Source organism: Urocitellus parryii, chromosome 12 (assembly GCF_045843805.1).
Source record: "Urocitellus parryii isolate mUroPar1 chromosome 12, mUroPar1.hap1, whole genome shotgun sequence".
Taxonomy (NCBI): domain Eukaryota; kingdom Metazoa; phylum Chordata; class Mammalia; order Rodentia; family Sciuridae; genus Urocitellus; species Urocitellus parryii.
The window spans coordinates 45,740,021-45,766,427 of record NC_135542.1 but is presented as its reverse complement, the minus strand read 5'-3'; the positions used below and the strand labels follow the sequence as shown (position 1 = coordinate 45,766,427).

Here is a 26,407-nt window from a genome sequence, read left to right as displayed (position 1 = left end):
TACATTATGATAGTATGCTGATTTAGTTTTTTTGGATAAGAATGGAGGAGTGGGATAGCTGGGTCATGTGGTGATTCCATTCCTAGTTTTTTGAGAAATCTCCACACTGCTTTCCACAGTAGTTGTACTAATTTGCATTCCCACCAACAATGTATAAGTGTACCTGTTCCCTCACATCCTTGCCATATTTATTATTATTTGTATTCTTGATAATTGCCATTCTGACTGGAGTGAGATGAAATCTTAGTGTAATTTTTATTTGTATTTCCCTGGCTGCTAGACAGGTTGAACATTTTTTTAATATGTTTGTTGACTGTGTTTTTTCTTTTGAGAAATTTGTGTTTAGTTCTTTTGCCTATTTATTGATTGGCATTCCACTTTTAAATACAGCAGATAGATTAGAATTCTCAGACATTTGAAGAAAGCATTGAATTTGACAGACAGATACCAGTATAACCACAAGTAGAAAAGAACTCGGAGGAAGTAAAGACTAGACAAAAAGAAAAATTCAAAGATTCTGTATTCTGCAAAGAACCATCATTATTATCTTCAGAGAGTTAAGAGGTTTCCATCTATAAAATAAGAATAGTATAGAAAAGGAAAATTTTAGAAATTACAAATATGAGAATCCCATTGAAAAATTTTGCAGAATGGTTAGGAAATTGCATGAAAATACCCTACAAAGTACAGCAAAAAAGACAAAGAAATGGAAAGTAGTGAAAAAGAAGAAAATTAGAAAACTTAGTCTTGGAAGTTTAGTATTTGAACAATAGTTCTAAGAAAACTGTAAAAGCAAAATAGCATGGAATGAGTTTAAAAAAAAAAATCCAGGAAAATTTCCCTTGAGATTCTAGATTGAATAAATGTGTTTCCACATCAAGACACATCACTGTGAAATTTCAGAACACTGGGGATTAAAAAAAAAGAGTCTTACAAGATTTCAGAGAGGAAAAACAGATTTCATAGGATAAGGAGTCATAATGACATCTGACTTATGAAAAGCAATGCTTTGGAGAATCGCTTTTAAAATTTTGAAGGAAACTGACTTCCTATCTAAAATTCCACATCCTAAGAAAACCACTTAAGTGTGAGGGTGGAATACAGACTTTTTCAGATGTGCAAGGTTATAAAAATTTTACCTTCCATGGTGTTCCATCTTAGGGAGTTAGTTACTTGATGATAATGTCCATGAAAATGAGGAATAAACCAAGAAAGAGGAAGAAAGAAGAAACAGGAGCACAGGACTCCTGGTGAAGAGTGGTACCAATTGGCTGCTCTGCAGCATGCCCAGGGAGGCCAGTGAGAGAAGGGCAGAAGGTTCCAGAAGAAATTTAAACATATGCAATTGTTAGATTCCCTAGAATGTTTGAACCCTTGGGAGGAGATAGACTTAACTGAGGAAAATCAGGGATTTGAGTTAGTAATGGGTGCCTAGAAAGCTAAACAAAGGAAAGAATAAAGATAATAATAAACTACAGGGAAAGCAAACTATGCTTGAAAGGAAAATAAATCATGGTATAATGGAAGTCTCAGCTGAGTAGCATTTACACAGTCAAAATAATGTGATCACTGATTTTTTAAATTAAAATCTTTTAAAATATTTATTTTTTTTAGTTTTCGGCGGACACAGCATCTTTGTTTGTATGTGGTGTTGAGCATCAAACCCGGGCTGCATGCGTGCCAGATGAGCGCCCTACCACTTGAGCCACAAATCCCAGCCCCCTAATTCTGATCTAACAAAATTATGTGAAAAGTGGAAAGATGAAGGGATAGAAGTATGCCCCTGGGTGGCAGGTTTTGGGAAAGAGGATGAAAAAAAAGTAAAATTCTTATCTTTCATAATGGGAAGGTGACAGATAATGCACTGGATTGAAACAAAACCAAACCAGAAATAGCTCTAGAAATATGTTACTTAGATTTGTAGAGATAAATAGCAAGAGCAGGAGTTGAAGGGAGTAGAAAAGGAATGCTGTGCCAGTTTTAGCAAGAAGTCCTGTAGAATTATTTTTTGAAAATATAATTGATGAAAACGAAAAGTAAATTAAAAATATAACTTGTGGTATTTTGGACAGTAAATAAGCTTTTAAAGGGTGGAAGGGTAAATTATAGTATTTTTAGTATACCTTTTATCATTTGGTTTATATTTATGAAATTAATTAAACAGGTTTTAATTGAGATAATTGAGATGCTGAAAAAGGTAAAATATGTATCAAAAATATGTATAAAATTGATTTATTTGAAATTATTATTCTGATCAGGAAAACATCTAAATAGAATAGTACTGTTAGTACAGGATACAGTGAAAGAAAAATGAAATTATCACTTTAGAACAGTATGATCTAAAGCATGCTTTATTATCTTCCTAATATTAGTCATTGATAATTATTTGAATATAAGTCATTTTTACTAGGTTGGATTATGTCTTTTCTGAATTAACTGAATTTTTCTGAATTTCTCATGTTGTTTATATATTGCTTCAAAGGAGGAGAATGAAATGGAGACATTTGGTGCAACGGTAACAAATTAAGTTAGTTCTTATATAGCTGGTTATAATAAGATAAAAATGAATTTTGATGTTATAACTGGTCAGGAATTTTAGAAGTATACATGATGAAAAGGAGCCAGTGTATCAGTATTTCTAAAATGTCCTCTTAAAAACTGAGGTATTCTGTTATATTGAGAAATCAGCCTTCATTTAATTTTAATTTGTATTTTTAAAATGGTTAATGCCTTAGATTGTCTTGTTTTATTTGCTATTTTTTGCACCTAACAATTTTATCAATTATTTCTCAGTTAATGATACTTGAAAAAGATAAGTATGAAATATATTTCTTTATTTGTTGTAAGTAAGAGTTGTGATATTTGTTTTTGTTTTGTTTGTTCACAGTTTGTGCTAGTTCTTTGTAATTCTATCGGCACACCCTTGGATCCCAAATACATTGATATTGGTAAGGAAGTGTTAATATTTATTTTGTTTACTCTTTTCCTCTATAATCTAGTTCCTCATTTTTTTTTTTTCTTTTTTGTGCTAGGGATTGAATTCAGGGCCTCGGGCATGACAGGCAAGCACTCTACCACTGAGTCATATCCCCAGAACAACAATCAGGTTTTATTTGTAACACTAATTAAAAAACCTATGATATTAATTAGAATGTCCATACTTTCTGGTTGTCAGGTCCAGTACCAGCTTATACCTGTTCTCATGGTAGACTTATTAACACACCATTTCACTCTCAAAAGCATCCTAGTTAAGATAATAAATTAAAAGGTTACTGTATCTGAAATCCATGGTTATTCATAATTGCCATTATTTGCTTTAAGTGGGAAATATAATTGTACAGAAGTTGGCATGCTACATAATGCTTAAGTGTAATAATCTGAGGATTATAGAAAGAATTTTGCTGTTAAATCACTTTTATAACTGCTTGTAAATACCTCTCCCATAAAAACACTTTAGCTGCTTGTAAAATTGAGTTTGCTCTTTCCAGAGTTTTCTAATGAAATTAAGTCTATTAATAGGGACAGCTTTAAAAAATTCCCCTTTTTCAGAGTTCATTTGTTTCTTTAATTTTGCATTTTTCTCTATCCAACAATTATAAAATAATCCACCAAAAATTTTTAAATTTTGTTCAGAGAAGCTTGTTTATAATCACTAACAAATATTTTGTTGCCCTTTCACAGAACTTTGAAAAGTAATGGTTTTCTTTTAAGTTTATGGTAGTATATTGGATATAATATGACAAAAAAATCATTTAAACAAAAAATTTGAAAAACCCCATTGAATTATTTTCTGACTCTGAGAACTACTCTTTTCTTTCTTTCTTTCTTTCTTTTTTTTTTTTTTCCTGTATTGGACATTCAATCTAAGCAATGAAATGATAATGTCACCTCTAAATGTTTGCATTTTGCTAGGTTCTTCAGTTGATAACAAGCAAATGTGAAAAATATTTACTGGCCTTAAGATTTTATGCTCTAAGGTCAGGGTGTTGGTAATTCATTCACCTTGATATATTGAAATATTTCAACTGCCTATCTATGTCCATTGTTATATAGGTATGTTCATTTGTATGTCTACATATGTTAGTGTTCCTTGTTGAAAGACTTAGTATTACTGACTCTTGTCACAAATATCTTATTTATTGGAAGCATAACAGTTTTTAAGGGGTAAATTCTATTAATCTTCAGATTATATTCTTTTTCTTTTAAGAACTAAAGTTCTAACATAGACTCATATGATGATAGGGTTAGCCTCTAAGTAATTTTTGTCTCAGGTTGACTTTTCTTCTTTTGTTTCTGATGGAACCTAGAGGTGCTCTATGACTGGGCTACATCCCCAGCCTTTTTTACTTTTCATTTTTGATCAAGTATCTTGCGAAGTTGCCCACGTAGACCTTGGATTTGCTATTCTCCTGCCTCAGCCTCCCAAGTAGCTGCACCAGGTTAGACTGTTTGTGAAATAAATAAAGCTAAATGCAAATCCTTCCCTTTCATAAAATGGCAAATACGTGAGGGCATGATTATTCGTATTTTTGAGTCTCAAAATGTTTTTTGCAGTCTTGCAGATTGACATTTTAACAAACGGTTCTTTCATTGCACTATAGCAAACACAGCCAAAATCTCAACATTTTTTTTCTTACATATCCTGTAAAATTTCTTTATAAAGTTTCTATGCCAAATTTTCACAAGGACTGGAGACTAAAATGACAAAAAACACGTGTGACTGGTTCTATTCTGAAACATATTGTTCTTGTTCTGCTGTGTACTCTTGTTCTTAACAGTCTCTATAGAAACCTTTAAAAAAGGATTTTACACATTATTTGGGAGTATGGTTTGTGGAGCTCTGTAGTACTCTACATGTTAGGGTTAGGGCACCCTCTTTTGGAGCTCTTCCATGGGGTCATTATGATATCTGTGGTATACTTTTATTCAAAGTACTTCTTTTCTTTTATATTTATTCTTTAGTTGTAGGTGAACACAGTACCTTTATTTTATTTTTATGTAGTGCTTAGGATCGAACCCAGAGCCTCACGCATACTAGGCAAATGCTCTACCTCTGAGCCACAACCCCATTCCCCAAAGTGCTTCTTTGTTTGTGCTGCAGTTATTGATCTTCTTGCCTGTTTTCTCCTTTAGATTCTGAACTTCTTAAAAATATTTTTTCTAGTTAACTTTTGTATCCCCAGTACATAACACTGCTTGGCCTGTAGTAAATGTTTATTGAACATGTGGAAGATATTTTCTATCATGTAAATATAGAGTAAAGCAAATCATTAATAAGTATATATTGTTTTGGATACTTCAGTGATAACTGGGAATAATGAGAAATTAATTATGACATTTCTTTTTTTTGGTGGGGGGGGGGTAGTAGAGATTGAGCTCAGAGGCTCTTGACCACTGAACCACATCCCCAGCCCCATTTTGTATTTTATTTAGAGACAGGATCTCACTGAGTTGCTTAGCATCTCGCCATTGTTTGGGCTGGCTTTGAACTTGTGATTCTGCTGCCTCAGCCTCCCAAGCTGCTGGGATTACAGGCATGTGCCACTGCGTCTGGCAAATTATGACACTTCTTACATGATGTCTATAAACAAGTTATTAAGATTGAATCAGTCCATTGAAAGATGACTTACTGCTCCCCTGCTGTGGGCCAGGTATCATGAAAGATTTGGATAAATGAATCTTGGGGCATAAGGGCCTCAGAGTCATCTTTTCTATGTAGAAAAGGTTGCATTTGAGCTGAGTTTTGAGGGATAAGTATTTCTTCAGGTGATATTTTAAAGAGAGAAGATAGCATTTACAGAGGCATGGGGTCATGCAAAGTGGCCAGAGTGTGCCAGGTTGCCCGTATTGCAGCCATTTTGGTGGAGCACAGCAGGTTTCTAATGGTCGTCTCTAACACATGCACTGTGTTTTCCATGTATTCCAGAGAAAGTTAATTTGATGAAAACTCTTCAGCGCAGTTTCAGTTTACCAGCTTCTTTTAAAAGACTAAGAAATGAATGAGTAGGAAAGTAGGGGAGGGACTGTTACAAATGCAGGCATTTATTTCAGGGCTCAGCATGAAAATATTACAAGCAGGTTTTACTTATATGTGAATTCCTAAATTGTTTTAAATCATTTTACATCCTGGCTTGACTAGAAATGACTGCTTTTAGTGTTACAAAGTGCAACTAATGGAAGCACAATTATTTTCATAAATTTTTTTTTCAATAATCTTTCTAGGTGTTTTGAATTTTTTCTTCCCAAGTATTAAATAGTTCAGGAGGGCATGAGGTGTTTTTGTCCAGAAAAATGTTCTTTTTCTAAAACATTTGATCCCTTGAAATTTGGCCTTGTTTTTTCTAGAAGCTTAATCTGGATGAAGTGAATTTTTAAAATAAAGATGTATCAAAATTTATATTGATGGCATTACTACTCATATAAATTTACTGAAATCACTACTATATTGACTCAAAAGAACACATTTCCAATATATTTGGGTTTAATTTTGTATTGACTAGAGAATTTATATATGGTTATATATATATATTTTTTAGTTGTAGTTGGAAACAATACCTTTATTTTTATGTTCGTACATGCGAGGTGAACGCTTACCACTGAGCCACAACCCCAGCCCTATATGGTTGTATTTTAAAAACCTACCTAGATAGTAAAAATGAGAATAAGAATATCATCCGTGCCTAATACTTCCTAATCCTTACTGAGGAGTGATTATGAGCATTAAACCTGGTGTCAGATCGACCGGGTTCATGTCCAACTCTATCACTTTCTAGCATATGTCATAGACAAATTATAACTGTTTTATGCCTCAGTTTCTTCATATGCTAAATGGAGATAATAATGGCTACCTTAAAGGGTGATTGTGAGTTAATATTTGTAATGTGTGAAGAGGGCCTGGCATATATTTTTAAAAATCAATAAATATTGGCTTTAAAATTATTAAGTATTTACTTTCTTCCAGGCACTGTGCTATGCTTTATAGTTATTTTCTCTTTTATAAATAGGATTGGCATCATTATTATCTTTAATTTACTATAAATAATCTGAGGTTTTGAGAGAAGAAATACTTTATCCAGTGCCACAGTTAGCAAGTGCCTGTGATTTGAATCCAAGAAATTTTTTTTTTTTTTTAAAGAGAGAGTGAGAGAGGAGAGAGAGAGAGAGAGAGAGAGAATTTTAATATTTATTTTTTAGTTCTCGGCGGACACAACATCTTTGTTGGTATGTGGTGCTGAGGATCGAACCCGGGCCGCACGCATGCCAGGCAAGCGCGCTACCGCTTGAGCCACATCCCCAGCCCTGAATCCAAGAAATTTGACTCTTACCTGGAACCACTGATATCCTAATTTTGAATCAGTCAGGCTAACAAAAAGAAATAACTTGTGTATGATTTATAATTATGATAAAACATTGGTTGGAAAAATGTTTTTATGTGCTTAGGAAAATTTATATTAGAAAGCAGTAAAGGTTTGTGAACTTACTTCAGATTACTCTAAGAGCATAAGGGTTACCAGTATTCGCATATTCATGGTGGAATTTACTAAATATTTAGTAAATGTTTTAGAATTTAATAACGACAAAGTGAAGGAGAGAGCCTGGGCCTGCCCTGAACGCCCCCTGGAGGCCCAGTGGCCATTCTTCAGCCTACCTTTTGTTCCCCACCCAGGAGAGGCTTGGAATGCCCTCTAGTGGTTGTTAATAGTACAGATTTTAAACAGAAAAATCTTTGACAGTTATGAAAATAACATTTTAAAATATGACTTAATTTTACTGACTTATTTAGTATAAAAGTTCTATATTCAAAATTCAAATCTATAATAGGATTTGATTAGCTTGTTTACTTCATAAAAGGGTCCACAGTAGGAGATTGAACATTTTTTTAAGAGAGAAAACAGATGAAAAAGTTATTTGTTTAGAAAACTATATTTCTAAATTAGGAAGGAACTTGGGATAATTTTTTTCTGAGTTACAATGGGGATTTAACACATATGAGGTCAGGAGAAAAGATAAATTCTGAACTAAGTCATGACTGGTTGTAGGGAGAGAAAGCAGAGGTTGGATTTTATTTATTCATCCATTAGTTGATGGGCATCTGGGTTGGTTCTACCTTTTGACTATTATGAATAATGCTGCTATGATCATTTGAGTATGGCTTTTTATGTGGACATATGTTTTAATCTGTCTTGGGTATAATCTAAGAGAATACTTGCTAGGGCATAAAGTAACTCTGTATTTGACATTTTGAGGAACTGACAAACCGTTTTTCAAAGTGTATTTTACATTTCTACCATTTCTGTACATTCTTGACAATACTTGTTATCATCTTTTTGATTCTAGCTCCGTAGTAGGTGTGAAATTATATCTCATTGTGGTTTCATTTGCATCTCTCTGATGCCTAATGATGTTGACCATCTTTTCATTTTCTTAATGGCCATTAAAAAAAAATCTTCATTGGATAACTGTCTATTCAGATTTTTTGATTGCTTTTAAATTGGGTTATTCATCTTTTATTATTGAATTTTATGTGTTCTTGATATATTCTAGATAGAATTCCTTATTAAATATATGATTAAATATTTTCTCACATTCTGTGGACTTTTTCACTTTCTTAATGGTATTTTTTGAATCACAAATGTTTTTGATTTTGGTGAAGTCCAGTTTATCTACTTTTTCTTTTGTTGATTGTGCTCTGGTGTTATATCTAAGATACCAACCATTGCTTACCTCAAGGTCACAAAGATTTACTCCTACATTTTCTTTTAAGTGTTATAGTTTTTGCTCTTGTATTTAGGCCTTTGATTCATTCCTTAATTTAACTGTCTTGATGCTCTTTTCAGTAGTACCATTATTTGTTGCAGTGACCAAAACCTATGTGACAGCAGCTTCAAAAGAAGCATTTTTGGGGTGCTTGGATCCATTCTTTTTGTATGGAATGGTCCTATGAGCTTTAGATTATTTTCTGGTTTGAGAGACTGTGTGTGGGTATTTTGAAACTGCAGGTATATTGTCTATAAAATGAGGAGTTGGACTCTGTGATTCCTGAAGTTACATTCAGGAGGACATTCTGTGATTCTGTGTAACCATTACTTAATTGTCTTAATGTTCTTTTTGACAGTGCCCTTATTTGTTGCAATGACCAAAACTCACGTGATAGCAGCTTCGAAAGAAGCATTTTATATTTGGCAATATCGTGTGGCAAAGAAGCTCACAGCACTGGAAATTAATCAGATAACTCGATCTCGGAAAGAAGGAAGAGAAAGGTATCTTTTTTGATACATATTTTAATAGTTTAACCATATCACATTAAAACCAGATATAGTAATTATAAATTTTCATGCTTGAGAAATGCCAGTTGCCTTGATTAGTACAAAATATTTTTCCATTAATATGAATATTTTTCAGATTGATCCATTTCAAATTTCTCAAAATAAAAGACAGATATTATGGTGTAATAAAAGAAAACCCTTGGAGATAAAGGCTAGAGACCTTTGTTTTTTGTAATGAAATTGCTGTCTTCACTCACCTACCCCCAAGATACTAAGGTTATTATGTTTACTGAAATATGATTATTCATTTGTAGTCCAAGGATCTAACTGAAGCTTCATTCTTTTGGGTTAGTGGTACAGAGGACAGGCAGGTCCTGAGGCACAGGTATGGAAGAGGTGTTGAGTGTGGTACACTGGGGACTTGGCTTCTTTCCCTTGCTCTGGATTCCAAGGAGTCTGGAGTTGGAATGGCTGTGGTAAGTGGGGGTAAGCTGTTCCACGTGAGGAGCCTGCAGGAGAGACTTCTTATAGTAAGTCTAGGTGAAGATGCATATACAGTGTTTTCTAAGTTATTTTGTCTCTGTTTGCTGTTCTATGGTTGTTACTCTAAGTCTTTAAATAAAGCATTTTGTCATGTGTGTTAAGCTGACAGCTCTGAATGAGGGTACAGGCATGTGTTGGTGGCACTGGGTTGCACAAGTCAGCTCAGAAATCCCAGGCTGCTTTTTCAAACCATCTTCTGCCCTCACATACACTTGATATCTTAATTCAACTTTCCTGTCCTTTCATGACTTACTCAATTACAAAATAGGAGGTTTGTCCCCAGTAAAAGCATTTGGGACTTGCGAATTATGTGGAAGAAGAAACTGTTGAAAAGTAAATATCAGCAGTGCTAGAAGGTTAGCTGGAGAGGGTCTTTGGCTTCCTTGAGGGTAGTGCAGTAGTCCTCTGGAGGACTTCCTGTAGTAGTGATGATAAGCAGAGACCTGAAGTCTTTGTAGAGAAGCTGGATCTTTGGACATAGTTGCAGAGGGTGGGAGAGAAAGACCCAGCATCTCTGTGTAGCCATTGTCCTCTGTTAGCCAGTTGTAGGAATTCTAGTTTCTGTTTCAATCAAGAAGACAGCACTTCCTTATCTTCCTACCTGGGATGTGCTTACTGGTATTTGGAGCTGGTTCTCCTCGGATCTCAGTTTCCTCATCTGTAAAATATGTTGCTGGTGGTGGTAATAGCCAACATTTATTGAACACTTCTTATGTGCCAGATCCTTTCGTAAATCTAATAGGTATTTGTATTATTCCTGTTTCATAGAGGAAACTGAGACACTGAGCTTCAATTATTTGCCAAAGGTCATCAGGTGCTAAGTGTAGATGTAGTTAATCTGACTTGGAACCCTTTCCTGGGACTGACCTTTCTTGTGTCTTTCTGGTTTTAAGAGAAGGCACTGGGTTACGTGATCTCTTGAGGGAACTGCTGTTCTAATCTTTGACTTCTTTTGTAATAATTGTGCAGGCCTAGATATATTTAATAGAAATGTGTTAAAACGCAGAAACATGTATGGATTTAGACATACCCTGTTTCTATAATTTAGTAGTTCTCTATTAAATTTCTTTAAAATTCGATGTACTTATTATGTTGGTGATTACAATCATGATTTCAGAATAATTATAAAATTTTATGGTATTTTAAAAATAGATAATGGCACGGTTTTTTCTGTAATTATATTATAGCTGCAATTTCTGAGCCAGCCCCTGTTTGTGTTAGGCTCTATATTTATTATGTGCTTTATAAACATCACTTTATTTTTGCTTCCAGAAACGCTAGAGGAGGATCTTTACTGTTGTTTTACAGAGAGAGAAATTGAGGCTCAGGGAAATGAAGTAATTTGCCCAAGGCCTTGGAGCTAGGATAGTATTTTAGTAATTCTTTAAATTTTTTTTATTCATTTTAATAATTTTTCAGCAGATATTATGGCACTTGAGAGTGCGTGGCACTGTGCTGGGGACTGGAGAGTCTTTGCCTCCAGGAATCTCACCACCTAGTGGGAGTCAGTGGACGAGTAAACCAGCAATGACGCTCCATTGCAATTTGAAAAAGTATTGTAATATGGTGCCAGGGAGATGGCAGGGGTCCATGAAGAGCGTATCTTCTTTAATTAGTGCTTCTCAAGTCCATTTAAGCTTTATTTTTATTAAACATACTGACATAAGGGAAATTATGGAGAAACAACAGAGAAAGTTCACGGAGTAGGAGTTAATCCTGACAGAGTAAGGTGACCTCTTCCTCAGAGCTTGATGAAATTCAACGGGAATATGTAATTGAATGGTCAGATATATTTGGGGCACAGCTATCAGAAGCAGCTTACTTAACTGTAAATATCTGGTAGATACCTTATGAAACTAAGCTATATCAAGAATTATTTAAAATAATCAGGATTTTTATTAAGTAACAGTATTCAGTGGTGTCACCCAATCCTTTCATTGTTGTAAAGATTATGAAATAATATAACCTTTATTAAATTTTCTTTGGAATTCTATTTTTTTAACAGAATTTATCATGTTGATGATACTCCTTCTGGATCAGTGGATGGGGTCCTTGATTATAGCAAAGCCATTCAAGTAGGTGATTTTATTTTTCTCAGAAAAGATTTATATCTGTAGATTTGGAAATATTGTAATTTTATTTGGAGAACTGAAAAAAGAATTCATTTCCAGTGAATGGGATGTTATTTTAATTTTTTTAAATTTAATTAAAAAAATTTTTTTTCTATTCTGAAAAACTTTTTTTAAATCTTAAAAACTCTTCAATGAAAATGAAAGTGGTGATAAGTAGCTAATAGGATAATAGAAAAACTAATTATCTAAAAGCATTGGGGAACATACTTTCCTCCTCACTTTCTTGCCCTCCTCTCTCAGCATCTGTCTGTCTATCTTATTGTCTGTGGATCTATCAGTTGGTCTACTGACCATAGATTGGCCTGTCATCTCTGGCATATTTGTGAGTATACCAAGTTTTGTAGGTAGCATAGTTCATTCTCTCTTTGTGGAAATATACTTTTGTTTATAAGCTAATGTAATTTAATATTTTAGTAAGCAATTTTGTTTTTGGTAAGATTTTTTTTTAGAGTATTTAAAGCTCTTTCTTATCTATTTTCTTATCTGATGCATCTAACCAGATAGTATGGAGTCTCCTCTCTATCTTATAGAGAAGAAAACTGAGAGTAGCAAAGTGAGGATTCAAATTTAGATCTTTTGACAGCAGATCTAGATCTGTTCACTAGAATATGCAGGAGTCCCTCTGGTCATCTACAGTGTCCATCCATTTATTCAACAGGTATTCACTGAATGTCTATTATGTGTCATACATTGGATGCTGGAATCTTCTGGTGAATAAGAAACAGTCTCTTCTATTAGGAAACTTTTGGGAAATTCCAAATCCATTCATCATCAAGCAGTTCTTTCCCCTACTCTCACATAAAGTAGACTGAAATCTCTCCCATCTTAAAAACAAGTTCCACTGTCAGCCACATGGATTCTTCTAACCACTGCCTTATCTCTTTATCCCTTTAGAGCTAAACTTCTTCTTCTTCTTCTTTTTTTTTTTTAAAGAGAGAGAGAGAGAGAGAGAGAGAGAGAGAGAGAGAGAGAGAGGGAGGGAGGGGGAGGGAGGGAGGGAGGGAGGAATTTTTTTTTAATATTTATTTTTCAGTTTTTCGGCGGACACAACATCTTTGTTTGTATGTGGTGCTGAGGATCGAACCCGGGCCGCACACAAGCCAGACGAGTGTGCTACAGCTTGAGCCACATCCCCAGCCCAAGAGCTAAACTTCTTGAAAGAATATTTTACATTCATTTTCTTTCCCTTATACATTCCATTTTCACTTCATTGCCATTTGGTTTCTAGAGGCCTCTGAATTGCCAACTCTGATAGGATTTTTTTGTATTCTTTGATCTGTATGTGACATTTAATAGGTTTGATCACTCTTTCATGTTTGGCTTTCATGAAACCATACTCTTGATTTTGTACCTGTCTTTTCCTTGTCTTTTTGTTAAGGGCTCATTACCCTCTGTTTCTGTGGTGTCCCCTCATTCCGGACCTAGACCATCTCTTAATAATCTCTTCTCAGTGTTCTTTTGGAAACCCACTCTTTATCTTATGTGGATGACTGTAATATCTTTCTAATGTTTCTAGTTTATAATAATATATTTCTTGCTGTTTGGGTATAATAAATTGGATGGCTTGAAAGCACCCCAAATTTAACCTGAGTATGATTCATCTTGCCTCCAAATCCATTCCTCCATATGCATATACATATCAGTGACTGGTTCTGCCATCTGTGCAAAAATCATGAGAACTCCTTTTCTCTTGCTCTTTGTGTCTAATAAATTGCCAAGTCCCCGATTTCTCTCAAATTTGTGTCCCATCTCTATATTAGTTCAGTATCATTAGTTCCTGTCTAGATCATTGCAGTAAATTTCCATTCAGTATCACCCAAGAGAACTTTCTGTGACAATGGAAATATTTCATCTTTGCTCAGTGCAGTAACCACTAGCACTTAAAATATGGCTAGTTCTGCTGAGGAACTGAGTCCAAAATTTTATTTCACTTTAATTAATGAAACTTTACATTTAAATGGTGACATATGGTGGGTGGCTATGATGTCTAATGGCACAGCATAGTCTCTTACTTTCAGGCTTCCACATCCTCCCAGTGCCAACCCATTTGTCATATTGCTGGCCAGTGCACTGTATAAAATGTAAACCTGGGGTGGGGCATGGCGGAGCAAGACAGCACCGCAGCTGCCTTCCCCTGCTCACCAAATATTAATCTTCAGCAGATTATCATATTTTTAAGAATAAAATATAGATGCCCCCAACTTCTCCCCTCCCTTAGATTGTCCCTTCCTGCCCACTTTTTCTCCTGCACATTCCTCAGCTGTGCTAAATAACTTGCAGTTTCCTGACTATGCCGGGCTGATGTTTTCTTTTGATTTATTAAAAAAAATTATTTTGAAATAATTGTAGGCTCCCAGGAAGTTGAAGAAATAGTCCCATTACTCTACTTCCCACAATGGTGACATCTTATGTAATTGTAAAATGACATCCAAACAAGGAAATTTACATTGATCCAATACTATTACTAGACTGGGGCCTTATTCCTGATTCAGTTTCCACCAGTGTTTACATACAGTTGTGTGTATAGAATTTTATCATCAGAAAAGTACTCCTTTTAGTGCTACTTATGCATGTTTTCATCTACTCCCCAGCCCATCCATGTTGCCTGGCAACCACTAATCGGTTTTCCACCTGTATAATTTTATCAGTTTGAGACTGTTTTGTGAATGGAATTACACAGGGTGTAACCTGTTGAGATGGGCTTCCCCCCCGCAGACACGATGCCCTGGAGGTGGCTGCAGTGCCATGCCATTTGACTTTTCCTCCTGGCATGTGCTGGCCCTGCTGTTGTTGGTTCATCTTTTAGAGCTAGACTTTCACCCATCTTGCTGTAGGTTAGATGCTTCTCCCTCTCTGCTCTCATAACCCCTGTCTGTGCCTCTTTTTCTATCATGCTGTCTACAATTAAGTGTTCAGTTCAGCATCTCTCCCAGTACACTTTTGAGTTACACCTGAGAGTAAAGATTTAATTTGAGTATGTGGCTGGCACATAATAAGTGCTCAGTAAGTAAGTTTCTTTTTAAGTTAATAAATACTTTATGGACAATATTCTTTTCTTCTTCTTTGTCCTCTTTCTCCTTCTTTTGTTTTTTGATCCTGGGGATTGAACCCCAGGCCTCCCTCATGATATGCATACACTCTACTGATGAGCTGTACCCCCAACCTGCCATATTCTTCTTAGTGAATTGCATTTATCTTTTATAGATTAAGCATGCAATAGGTATTTATTGAATAATAATAATTGGTTATTTGTTTTAGGGCACAAGAGATCCAATTTGTGCCATAACTGCATCTGATAAGACACTCATTGTGGTAAGTTGGAAAAAACTTATTTTATAAGTAATAATTGTTTAAATTTTAAAAGTAGGTTAAAGCAATGATTTTTGGATATGAATAGCATCTTGTGAGTACCCCATGTTTTACTGAGTCTAATTTAGGAAAGGAGAACGTTTTCTAGCTAACCTCACAAATTAATCATGTACAAAAAAAGCTATTTATAAAGGCAGTAAAATGATGGCTATCTGAGAAGATAAAGTACATGTAGAGTTTGACACCAGGTTGAAGGAGCCCTATAAAGGGTTGAAAGATGTGCTATCAAATGGGATTTAGAAAGTTTTCTCTGTCGTTTGCTATTTTATATTGAAGAAAATGTTTTGGCTCAACTACTTTCATACAACTTAGAATGAAGAGGTGGTGTTTGCCAGCTAGTAAGGTAGAGAGGTTGCTGCAAATGTCTGTTGAACTTTGCAAATAGAATCAATGGTATAGTGTTTTTTCCTGAGCTCTGACATTTGAAAATATTAATTTTAGAAAGAAGTGCTTACTTTAATATAGTAATACTGATGGAGTTGCATTGGAATTACAGAAACAGAGACTAAGTAGTATATATTTCCAGTTTTACTAACATTTGTTAGCTGTTAGCTAATTTTATGGGGGAAAAAACTCCAAAGTGCCCTGTATTCTATAGTATCCCCACCTTTTTGACAGGCTCCTCTTGGTTTAGATGAAAGAGGTCAAGACTGGCTGTGTGGACCTTCCACTCTTTCTTTTGGCCAGGGCTTGAAAAACCGTAGCTCTTTCCTGTCTGATATACTTGCTGCCAATCTGTCAGTCTTGATGTTTTCCCAGAATTACATAAAAATATATTTAGTTTTATTTTTAAAAATATATTTAAACAAATACTCAAAACTGTAACTGTTTTCAGGTCATTTTTTTTCCTTACCAAAACTAGAGTTAGAAAAGTGGCTATAGAAAAAAAAAAAAAAAAGAAAAGTGGCTATAGGATAAAAATCCAAGACTTGCAAACAGCTGTTTCATACCATGATCTTTTATTGATTTTTCATTCATATGAAATTTAAATCAGCAAGGGCTTTATGCTTTAGCTTTAATGTATCTTGAATATTAACGTAGATAGCAACTAGAAACAACTGTAGATATTTCTTCCTTGTGATGGAAGAATTTACATATTACTAAAGAACTAGGTTTTTGACTACTTTCTTGAACATTATATGAAAAAAATCATTCCATCTTTAGCCACTTTAAAAAGGTTTAAATTAAATTAGGAGATAAGTATATACTTAATGATATAATTCAGTATCAGAATTGGAAACTTGCAGGACAATGTCATTTTGGTTTTAAAACACACATGTAGACGTATAGAGAAATCTGCAGTTGTAGTTTTATATTGTTATGGTAAATGTTTTAGTAATCACAACTAATTCCTATAGGGTCGTGAGTCTGGCACCATTCAGAGATACAGTCTTCCTAATGTTGGTTTGATTCAAAAATATTCCCTTAATTGTCGAGCCTACCAGTTATCCTTAAATTGCAACTCTAGGTAAGTATAAAAACTCTCCTTCTGGGGCGTTAGAAGTTATCAGTTGGGATTGTTGGGTTTATGTAATAAATGTGAAGACAACTGTGTTTGTTATGAACTTGTAAACTATATAGTTTTTGGTTTAAATGCTTTTTATTAGATATATATGGAAATCCTTATGTAGTTTTTATTCTTAAAGCTTAAGTGTTTTGAGAGTATTTTATATTTTCCTATCAGTTGGTTTAATCTCTCTGGATATATTTTCCTTACAAGGAAGCAAAATGGAGAATAGTGTATATCTCCTGTCAAATTTATAAAAAAAATTTAAAGCCATTTTTACCATGATTCAGGTTTTAAAAAAATATATAGATATATTTTTTTTAGTTGTCATTAGATCTTTTATTTATTTATATGTGGTGCTGAGGATTGAACCCAGGGCCTCACACATGCCAGGCAAACGCTCTACCACTGCGCCACAACCCCAGCCCCAGCCACAACCCTAGCCCCATGTTTCAGGTTTTTGATAAACTGATTTTGAATAATGGTTGTAGGTTGTATTCAAGATGGTAATTTCACATTTGTTTCTCTTTCCCTGATGGTATCCTTTGTAGTCGTCTTGCTATCATGGACATCTCAGGAGTTCTAGTGTTCTTTGACTTGGACGCTCGGGTAACAGACAGTACAGGACAGCAAGTAGTCGGCGAGCTGTTAAAATTGGAGAGGAGAGATGTCTGGGATATGAAGTGGGCCAAGGATAATCCTGATTTGTTTGCAATGATGGAGAAGACAAGAATGTATGTTTTCAGAAACTTGGATCCTGAGGTAAAAACAAGAAATGAGTGCTAACAGTCCAGAAATAATGAGCCAAAGATCAAAATCTGGATATTTCTCCTTTGTTTCTTTAAGAGGTTCATTGGTGTTGGCTATGTAAATTTGTGAAAGTAAACACATTTCTGTGGAGGTTAAAAATATTTGATCTGAAGTGGGAATAATACTCATCTTTTAGATGTTCTCCTCTTCCCCTTTCTCTGAAAGATACTGCCTAAGCATTTATCTGTTCTTTTTTTTTTTTTTTGTACTGGGGGATTGAACTTAGGGGCACTCTACCACCAAGGCACATCTGTTTTTTTCTTAAAAGACAGAATTATGGTCACTAGATGGTCTTTTTCTTAATCAAAATTCAAAGAGGAAAAGAAAAAAGGAAATCAATAGCCTTATTTGCTAAAATTTCTTTTAAAAATCTAACCCAAAAAATATAGCTTTAAAGTTGCCTTGTTCTTTCATTGTCTTCTCCCTGAGTCTAGTTTCACAGGGACCTTGTCTTTCTTATATATTCACCATGTCACCCATTAATCCAGCCTCTTTCTTAACCCAGATATTCTTGCAAATATGCTAGGTGGATTCTGATTCTTTTTTCTCTCCTGGTATCAGGAATCCCTTTTCTCTGATTTTTATGCTTATGTTTTGATTTTCCACTTTTGCCCAATCAAGAAGATAAATCTTTTAAATAATATGTAAATTAGTAATGATTTTCAATTTGGAATTTTCTGTTGTACTTCACTGGGGGAAATAATAAGAGGAGCAAGTTAATAATTGCTTTGCGTTGTTCATTTCTGTTTGCACTGATAGCTTCCTTTGGAAGAAATTGTATGTTTGGCCCTTGAGCTGCCAAAGATTTTGTATGGTGATTTGTTTAGTGGTTAAGCTGTTGGCCCCTTTAATATCCTAAATTATTTTTACATTTCCCCATTTAGCCCTACTCAGGATCTTTGGCAAATAACCTGATGTGAAAGGCTCTGTTAAAGCTTTAGGAAGTCTGAGGGCCTTTGTAATTCTTAGACCCTGAGGAATTGTTCAAAGGAAGAGACATTTGGGACTGCCACATTTGACCTGCAAGCATGGGCTTTTTCCCAGGACTTAAGGGGCATTTGACCCTTGCCACAAAACAATTATAGAAATTTGACAGGTAACCACAGGATAACCTTGAAGATGGGAGTAGAATACTTTTTGAATGTTAGAGTCCTTTTTTCTATCCTTGGCTCCACTCACATTAAGCTGGAAATCATATGCTTGGAGAAGTGAGTGTTTGTTATGGCTGGCTGCTCTTAATGTGTGGAGCATATGTGGCCAATCTAGCACCAAGTGAAATTTTTGCCTGGTGGAAAGTGTTTCTTAAGTAGTTCTAACAGAACAGCCTTTATTTTTTAAAAAATATTATTTTCGTTATTTGAGTTTATTTTGGGGTTTGGCATGAAGTTCAATTTCTATTAGATTTAAAGCTAGATGAATTTTTTTTGAACAACCTTCTCTGTCTAGATTTTTTTTTTTTTTTTTTAAATAAACCATGCTGTTCTGTGCTTCTGTTCTTTCATGAAGACACTGGCTTGTTCTGGTCCCTGCTTGTTTAGTTATAAGTAATCATCCTCTAGATGCTTATTGATATGTAAAAACATACTTCTCAAAACAGATTTTTTTTTTTTTTTTTATGTGTGTATGTATGTTCATGGTGTCCTGGGGATTGACCAGGGCCTTGTGCATGTCAGGCAAGTGCTCTACCACTAAGCCACAGTCCCAGTTCAGGAAAGAATTTAACAGATCTGCAGAACTACAGAAGAGTATATAACTTCAGGACATAGTAGCTGGTATTATCATTCAGGAGATGAGCTATTGTTTAACAGTTAAAACCAAATATATTTTTGTCCCTGTGAGGACAGGAGAGAATGTCCCTGTTTTCCCACTGTAGTGTGGCTGACCTAAGGCTTGTACTGGGCATGCCAGAGCAGTCAGTTCTGCCTTTCCATTTGCTTGCACTTGCATTACCAATATTACCTTGAGTTCACCAATTTTTGTCAAGAAACTTTTATTATACTTGTCCAATCTGTGAGGGGTAGCTAAAAGTGGATTGTATAATACCTCAAGCCACTTAATTAGGTATATCCAAACTCCAGTATGTTACAATGTGCAAGATTGAAAAGTAGAGAATGCCTGTGGTATTACATGAGTTGTGAGACCCTCTGAGTTAGTGCTGGTTAAGGGAAGCAGGTTTCTTGGAACAGCATGGAAAACTTTAGATAGTGTCTTTTTGATATATATATTTTAATTTCTTTATTTTGTTTATTGTGGTGCTGAGGATTGAACCTTAGCGCCTCACATGTGCACGGCAAGTGCTCTGCCACTGAGCCACAACCCCAGCCCTCTTTTTGGTATTTTGATAAATAGAAATATCTTGCATACTGCTTAGCTTTATAGACCATTGATCTGAAACTTTATAATCAATTGAGGTATAAATGAATGAATAATGAATTTTGGAAAATAAAAGATAATTGGTTGATTGGGCACATCTACTGTGCATACAACAACCTCATTCTTAAACTTAAACATACTAAACTAAATGTGAATCCATTTTTACTTCTTAGTTTCATATTATTGTATTGTATAGTATAATTATATGTTATATACCTGCAGATATATTCTTAAAAATTATATTTTGATATTATTTACATCTCTTATTATTTATAACATATCAGATTTCTTTTATATTATTCATAAAGGTATTAAATATATTAGCAGTTTATTTATTTTGGTATTGATACCTATTTTTTTCTACTAAGGATTTAGGGCAGCTACTTTACATTACAGTATGCATTTCTTATACTTTCTTTCTATAAGCCTGCATAATATTAGGGTAGAGATAGACATATAACAGATGTATTTACATATTTGCAAATAAAATCTTGTGTAGGAGATATGTCAGGAACATTCTCTGACTTACGTTACAGAAGACAGACTTTTCAGTATGTTATGGTATTATTGTCATGGATGTACTATGATACAAATATAGTATTTATTGGTTTTACTAAGAATTAAATGTCCTCATCTTGTAGAGAAATGTACTTAGGGGTGTTTAGGGGTGAAATGTCATGATATCTGTAATTTACTTTATAATACTTCTGCCAAAAGATTAAACAAAGTATATTTGGCAAAATGTTAGTAATTATTTAAGTGATGTATATATGGTGGTAATGGTATTCTCTCTACTTTTTTGTTGGTTTGAATGTTTTGATGATAAAATTTAAAATCAGATTCCTTAAAGGAGGCGACATTTTGCATGATGAAACATTAACATTTGTTTTTGTCTCTAAAGGAACCCATTCAGACCTCTGGATATATTTGTAACTTTGAGGATTTAGAAATCAAATCTGTCCTGTTGGATGAGATATTAAAGGTAATTTTAAAAAAGTTATATTTCTTTTGCCAGCTTAACTGGGATTCGTGTTTGAACAGGTGGTCAGACATCTCAGATAAAGTGGGGACACGGAGGTCATACAGATCTGGGGTCCAACCCTGCTCTGTTTATTGTGCTTTGATTCCCATGGGTAGGGGCTAATATGGTTTGAATCTCTGGCTGGCCCCAAAGGAGGGAGCACCTGTGCGTTTCAGCTTGCCCATGTGAGGCAGAAGGGGAGGGAGAAAAGGATGAAGCTCAAGAAGCTGCCAGCAGTCAAACATCAGAAGGAGTCTGAGTCTGTTGCACCCTAGGATTGTGTGCTTTCCATGTTGACCGGCTCTTTTGTGTGTGGATAGCACTTCTGCAAAGATAAGGAGAGAGATCTCGTCTTATTTAAGGTATATAATCTGTAAAACAAGTGAGAACATCAGAGAATATCTATTCCCCCTTTCCTCACTTGTGCTGGGAAATAGTCTTTTTGTTTGTCTTGACCTCTTTTCCAAAAGACTTAGGTTTTGGGAACTCTTTTTAGAAGATGTGATTTTGCCTGTATCCTTTAAAAACAGAGACATAGGTGGGTAAAGTCCTCCTAAGGTAGCTGAAGTGTCTCACCTGTTTTTGTGCATTAATGCTTTGACAGTAAGCTTCTTGAGTACCCAGCATCCAGCAAGGGTCTGCTATATACTTGGTTCTCAGGAAGTGTTTGTTACACTGAGTTTTAAAAAATGAATAATGACTTTGTCACTTTCTAATAAGTGGTGGATATTATTATATAGAATTCAAGCATTATGGAAAATTGCTGAAGAGGAAGACTTTAAAAAGCACCTAAAATCCCACCAGATAGCTTTTTTCATAATTACCATTACCATTCCATATAGCTATGAGCCATATGTGGAGGGACAGATTTGATAGGTTAGATAGAGGAACAGAAGTAGCTTTATAAAATGAAATCATTATGTAATCCACAATTTTAGTGTCAAGTTTAATTTTGGGGATAGGTACTGGAGATTGAACCCAGAGGTATTAACTACTGAGCCACATCCTCAGCTTTTTTTAATTTTTTTAAATTTTGAAATAGAGTCTTGCTAAATTGCTTAGGGCCCCACTAAGTTGCTGATGCTGGGTTTGAAGTTGAGATCCTTCTGCCTCATCCTCTGGAGTCTCTGGGATTACAGGTGTTTACCACATGCCTGGCTGAATTTAATTTTAATTAAGTAATCTAAAAGTTAATAAAGTCATTCTGGCCTTTTAGGTAATTTCTTTTTCACTACAAACAATATCATTTCACCAAGTTTAAGAAGAAAATTTGTGGAAAACTAAGTTATCAGTTTAAACTATATTTTAATTTTTAATAGGATGGATTGACTTTTCATTTTAAAAGATGACATTCTTTTGTTTTCTCCCCTTTTTTGTTAGCCATATTATTATGCTCACATTGTCAACATTCAGAACATTTTAATTTTGTTTTGTAAGCCTAATGTTCAGTTGTTGATTCTTATATTTAAATGAATTCACAGTACTAGTCTTTTTTTTTTTTACTGTATTTTCTCTATACATGAGTTCTTAATTTTGATTAGTCTTTTAGTTGGCTGCATTTCGTCATTAGTAGTGTTTTTTAAGAAGGGCTCATAGTTGCTGATTGTATTAACTTTACAATGTTTGAAAATGCATCACTGTATCTAGTGATTGTCTGAAGTGTTTCAGAAAATATGTATTTCAATTGGTTAGGTATACTCCAAGATTGTGGATACACTAGTGTTAGGATAGACTGCCTGCAGTGTTGGTGCCCAGTTTTTTGAGAAAGAATAGGGGTGGGGTGGGGAGTTAATTTGTAACCACAACCAAATTTTCTGTGATGGCTCCTTACCTACTTGGCTTACTACAGGCAAAGCTTACCAAAGAATATGGTCATACTTCTCTCTGGGTTCTTTTTCACCCAGGGTTGTGGATTAGCTGGACCACAGATTCATTCAAGCATAGTTTTAAGAATAATAGAGAAGTTTTTTTTGGAGGATGAGAGAAGAGGAAATATTAAAGAAAAAGGAAGGGGTTAATGTTTACTATGGTACCTTCAAATGAGGTGTTAAATTTGTTGTTTGTCATTATAATGTACCTGATAGGTATTACACATACCTCTTTTTTGGATGAGGAAGGCTCTTGGTGAGTAAAATGGCTTATCCAAAGTTCATCTATCCATTGATTTGGGAAATATTGATAAAGAGCCAGTAAGTAAACACAGTTCCTGGCTTCAGGGGAGATAGACCAGGAATTCAGCAACCAGAAGAGGTTTGGTGGTGCTGATTCGCCAGGGGGTGTTCCTGTTCAAAGCTCTGATGTAGAGAATATTGGGTCAGTTCTCAGACTGGGAATAATGTGAATAGCATGGCTGAGCCTTGTGCACAAGGTCTGAGTGATCTCTCTCTCTTTTTTAAATTATTTATATTTTACTTGTAGTTGGCACAATACCTTTATTTATTTATTTTTTTATGGACACAATATTCTTTATTTTTATTTATTTTTATGTGGTGCTGAGGATCGAATCCAGGTCCTTGCACGTGCTAGGTGAGTGCTCTACTGCTGAGCCACAACCCCAGCCCCTTGAGTGTTCTCTCTTAATCCTCACAATTCTAGGATGCAGATTTGATTACTTTCTCTGCTTTTTTTAGGGATGAAAGGTGGAGCTTGGAGAGAGAAGCTAATTTGCCAGTGTCACCCAGTTAGCAATTGGCAGAGGCATAACTTGGTTCCAAGTGATGAGGCTTCCAAGCTGGCATATACAATTAGTAGCACTGGCAGAAATGAGGCTGGGAGTGCGAGGTTGGGGTGGGTCTTCAGGGACCCTGAAGCCTGGTTCTTGTGTTTACACTTTATCCTGGAGTCAGTGGGGAAGCAGTGGAGGGATGAGATTGTGTTTCTGTTTGGAGAAGAGGGGCCCAGGCTTCCTGGGTGGGTGGGCTGGTGTGTGGGGAGGTGTAGAAGGAGTTGTCACATGGCCAGTGAGTGATGGGATTGGATTAGAGCTTAGCTGTTTGAATCCAGATCGTCTGCCTTTTCCTTACCAGTTCCTCCTTTGTGCTCAGGAGTTCCCAGACGCCTTTGCAGCTTTAGCTATGGTGCTTTCGTCGCAGGGTGGGGGGTTGGTGCCTGTGGCTCTGTTTACCTTTTCAAAGAACTCTCCTGTCTGAGATCACCCTCTGCTGTTTTACCCTCATGGTCTGATTGCCCTGTGTGCTCCATTCTTCCATTACTTGGGATGTGTATATCAGTAAGTTGATTATAGCTGCCTTTCCTGTCTTTGACCATTAGCTAGCTCTTTCCTGAAAGGCAGGCCTTCGGTTGTTTTGTGGTGTTAGTCAGCCTGCTTCACTATGATAGGAAAGCAGTGATGACAACTGGCCCTTTTTCTTTCATCTCTTGGCTGCCTGAAAGTACTGTAACAACAGTTTATTACTTCTGGCAGGGAAAGAGTTGCTGAAGGAGTGACAGAGTGGAGGCTGCTGCATGTGTGTTTTCTGCTCCAGTGGAGGGCAGGGAGCATTCTGGAGGGGAAAAAAGAATCGCCTGGGGAAAAAAATTAAGCAGAGAGAAACAGGGACGCAGATCTGGGAAGGATCCTTCCACCACTGTGCACTTCTTCCATAGGCAGCTGATTGCTCAGGAAAGACTTAATTTGTGTGTTGGGGGTTTTCCAAGTAACTCATAATATCCAAACATGGGTATTTTAGTCAGCTTTTTTCCTACTGTGACCAAAAGTCCTGACAAGAAGACTTTGACAATTAGAGAAGGAAAAATTTATTTTGGGGCTCATTTTCAGAGGTCTCAGTTCATAGACGGCCAGCTTCATTCCTCAGGGCTTGAGGTGAGGTATAATATCATGGCAGAATTGTATGGCAGAAGAAAGCAGCTGGGGTCAGCACATGGAAGCAGAGAGAGACTCCCATCACCATGAACAAAATATATCCCCCAAAGAAATGGCCCCAGTGACCTACCTCCTCCAGCTACACCCTACCTGCCTGCAGTTACCAACCAGTTAATCCCTACCAGGCAATTAATGCATTGATTAGATTAAAGCTCTCATAACCCAATCAGTTCTTCTCTAGGCTTTCTTACATTGTCTCACACGTGAGCTTTTGGGGGATACCTCATTATGAAACCATAACAATGGGGATTTCTTTTCTTCCCAATTTTGCTTACCATAAGATGTAGGGTTTTTTTGTTTGTTTGTTTTTTTGGTCTGTTTTAATTGTAAAAAAAAGAAACATGTTCTATTAGCAGCTATATGAATCCTTTGTTTTAATTTTTACTTTTAGAATCCAGAACATCCAAACAAGGATTATATAATTAACTTTGAGATTCGGTCTCTTCGAGATAGTCGAGCATTAATTGAGAAGGTTGGAATTGAAGATGCATCTCAGTTCATAGAGGACAATCCACACCCCCGACTTTGGTATTTTAAAAACCTAAAATTTCTCAAGATGTCAGGTGCATGCTTTTAAAGTCCCAGCTCTGTCATCTCCTGCTCCCTCCTGATGGGAACAGACTTTTCTTGCTCTTCTTTTGAAAATATAGAAATTCATTTTAGATGTGGAAGTCCTCAATATTAGCAGTGTTATACGAAAAATGTTTGCATGCGCTAAAATAAATACTTCCCACCACGCTTTACCAGAAGCAATAGGCATAATCATTGAATTCTGGTTCAAGGCTTGTTTATCAGAAATTTTCAGTAGCCTTTCTGTTTCTTCTTTTTAATAAAGGCGATTACTGGCTGAAGCAGCTCTTCAGAAACTGGATTTGCCCACTGCAGAGCAAGCATTTGTGCGCTGCAAAGATTACCAAGGCATTAAGTTTGTGAAGCGCCTGGGAAATCTGCAAAGTGAGTCAATGAAGCAGGCGGAAGTGGTGGCCTACTTTGGTAGGTTTGAAGAGGCTGAAAGAATGTATCTTGATATGGACAGAAGGTAGGTGACAAAGGATCAGGTGTCACCAAGTACTTTTGTTCATAATAGCTTAAAAGTGAATGTATCATATCATTTCTTTTAAAAATAATTTTTAGTTTGGAATACAACCTAGATATTCTACACATTAATTTATCTTTTATAATTTGGGGGTTGCTTGCTTCTATGTTTTTACTATTAATAATTCACTATAGAGACTTTTTCACTTGGCAGGAAAATACTGATGGAACTACAGAGTAGGGGATTTTATCACTTATCATCCGGCTCATAATTTTGGTCCCCTTTTTTTGGTTTAGGCCATTATTTAATTTTCCATTGTCAGGAAACATAAAATCAAAATCAAAGGTGTTATGGACTGTTATGTTATTATATTTTCATTCTTATTCATATAAAATAATGTACAAACTTAATTTCAGGTGTAAATATTATGTCTATATTTTCTTAATGTTATTTATCTTCCCAGAAGA

General features: G+C 35.4%; 1 protein-coding gene across 1 annotated transcript in view; it reads left to right on the top strand.

The window, feature by feature from the left end:
• The window catches only part of Wdr35 (WD repeat domain 35), a 61,353-nt gene that overhangs the window by 20,048 nt on the left and 14,898 nt on the right, over nucleotides 1–26,407 (top strand). The window contains exons 11-19 of the mRNA XM_026409173.2: nucleotides 2,888–2,948; nucleotides 9,116–9,260; nucleotides 11,815–11,884; nucleotides 15,200–15,253; nucleotides 16,669–16,778; nucleotides 17,369–17,579; nucleotides 20,902–20,982; nucleotides 25,296–25,432; nucleotides 25,740–25,943. Coding sequence (XP_026264958.2) covers nucleotides 2,888–2,948; nucleotides 9,116–9,260; nucleotides 11,815–11,884; nucleotides 15,200–15,253; nucleotides 16,669–16,778; nucleotides 17,369–17,579; nucleotides 20,902–20,982; nucleotides 25,296–25,432; nucleotides 25,740–25,943 — 1,073 coding nt within the window. The remainder of the gene's footprint in view (nucleotides 1–2,887; nucleotides 2,949–9,115; nucleotides 9,261–11,814; nucleotides 11,885–15,199; nucleotides 15,254–16,668; nucleotides 16,779–17,368; nucleotides 17,580–20,901; nucleotides 20,983–25,295; nucleotides 25,433–25,739; nucleotides 25,944–26,407) is intronic.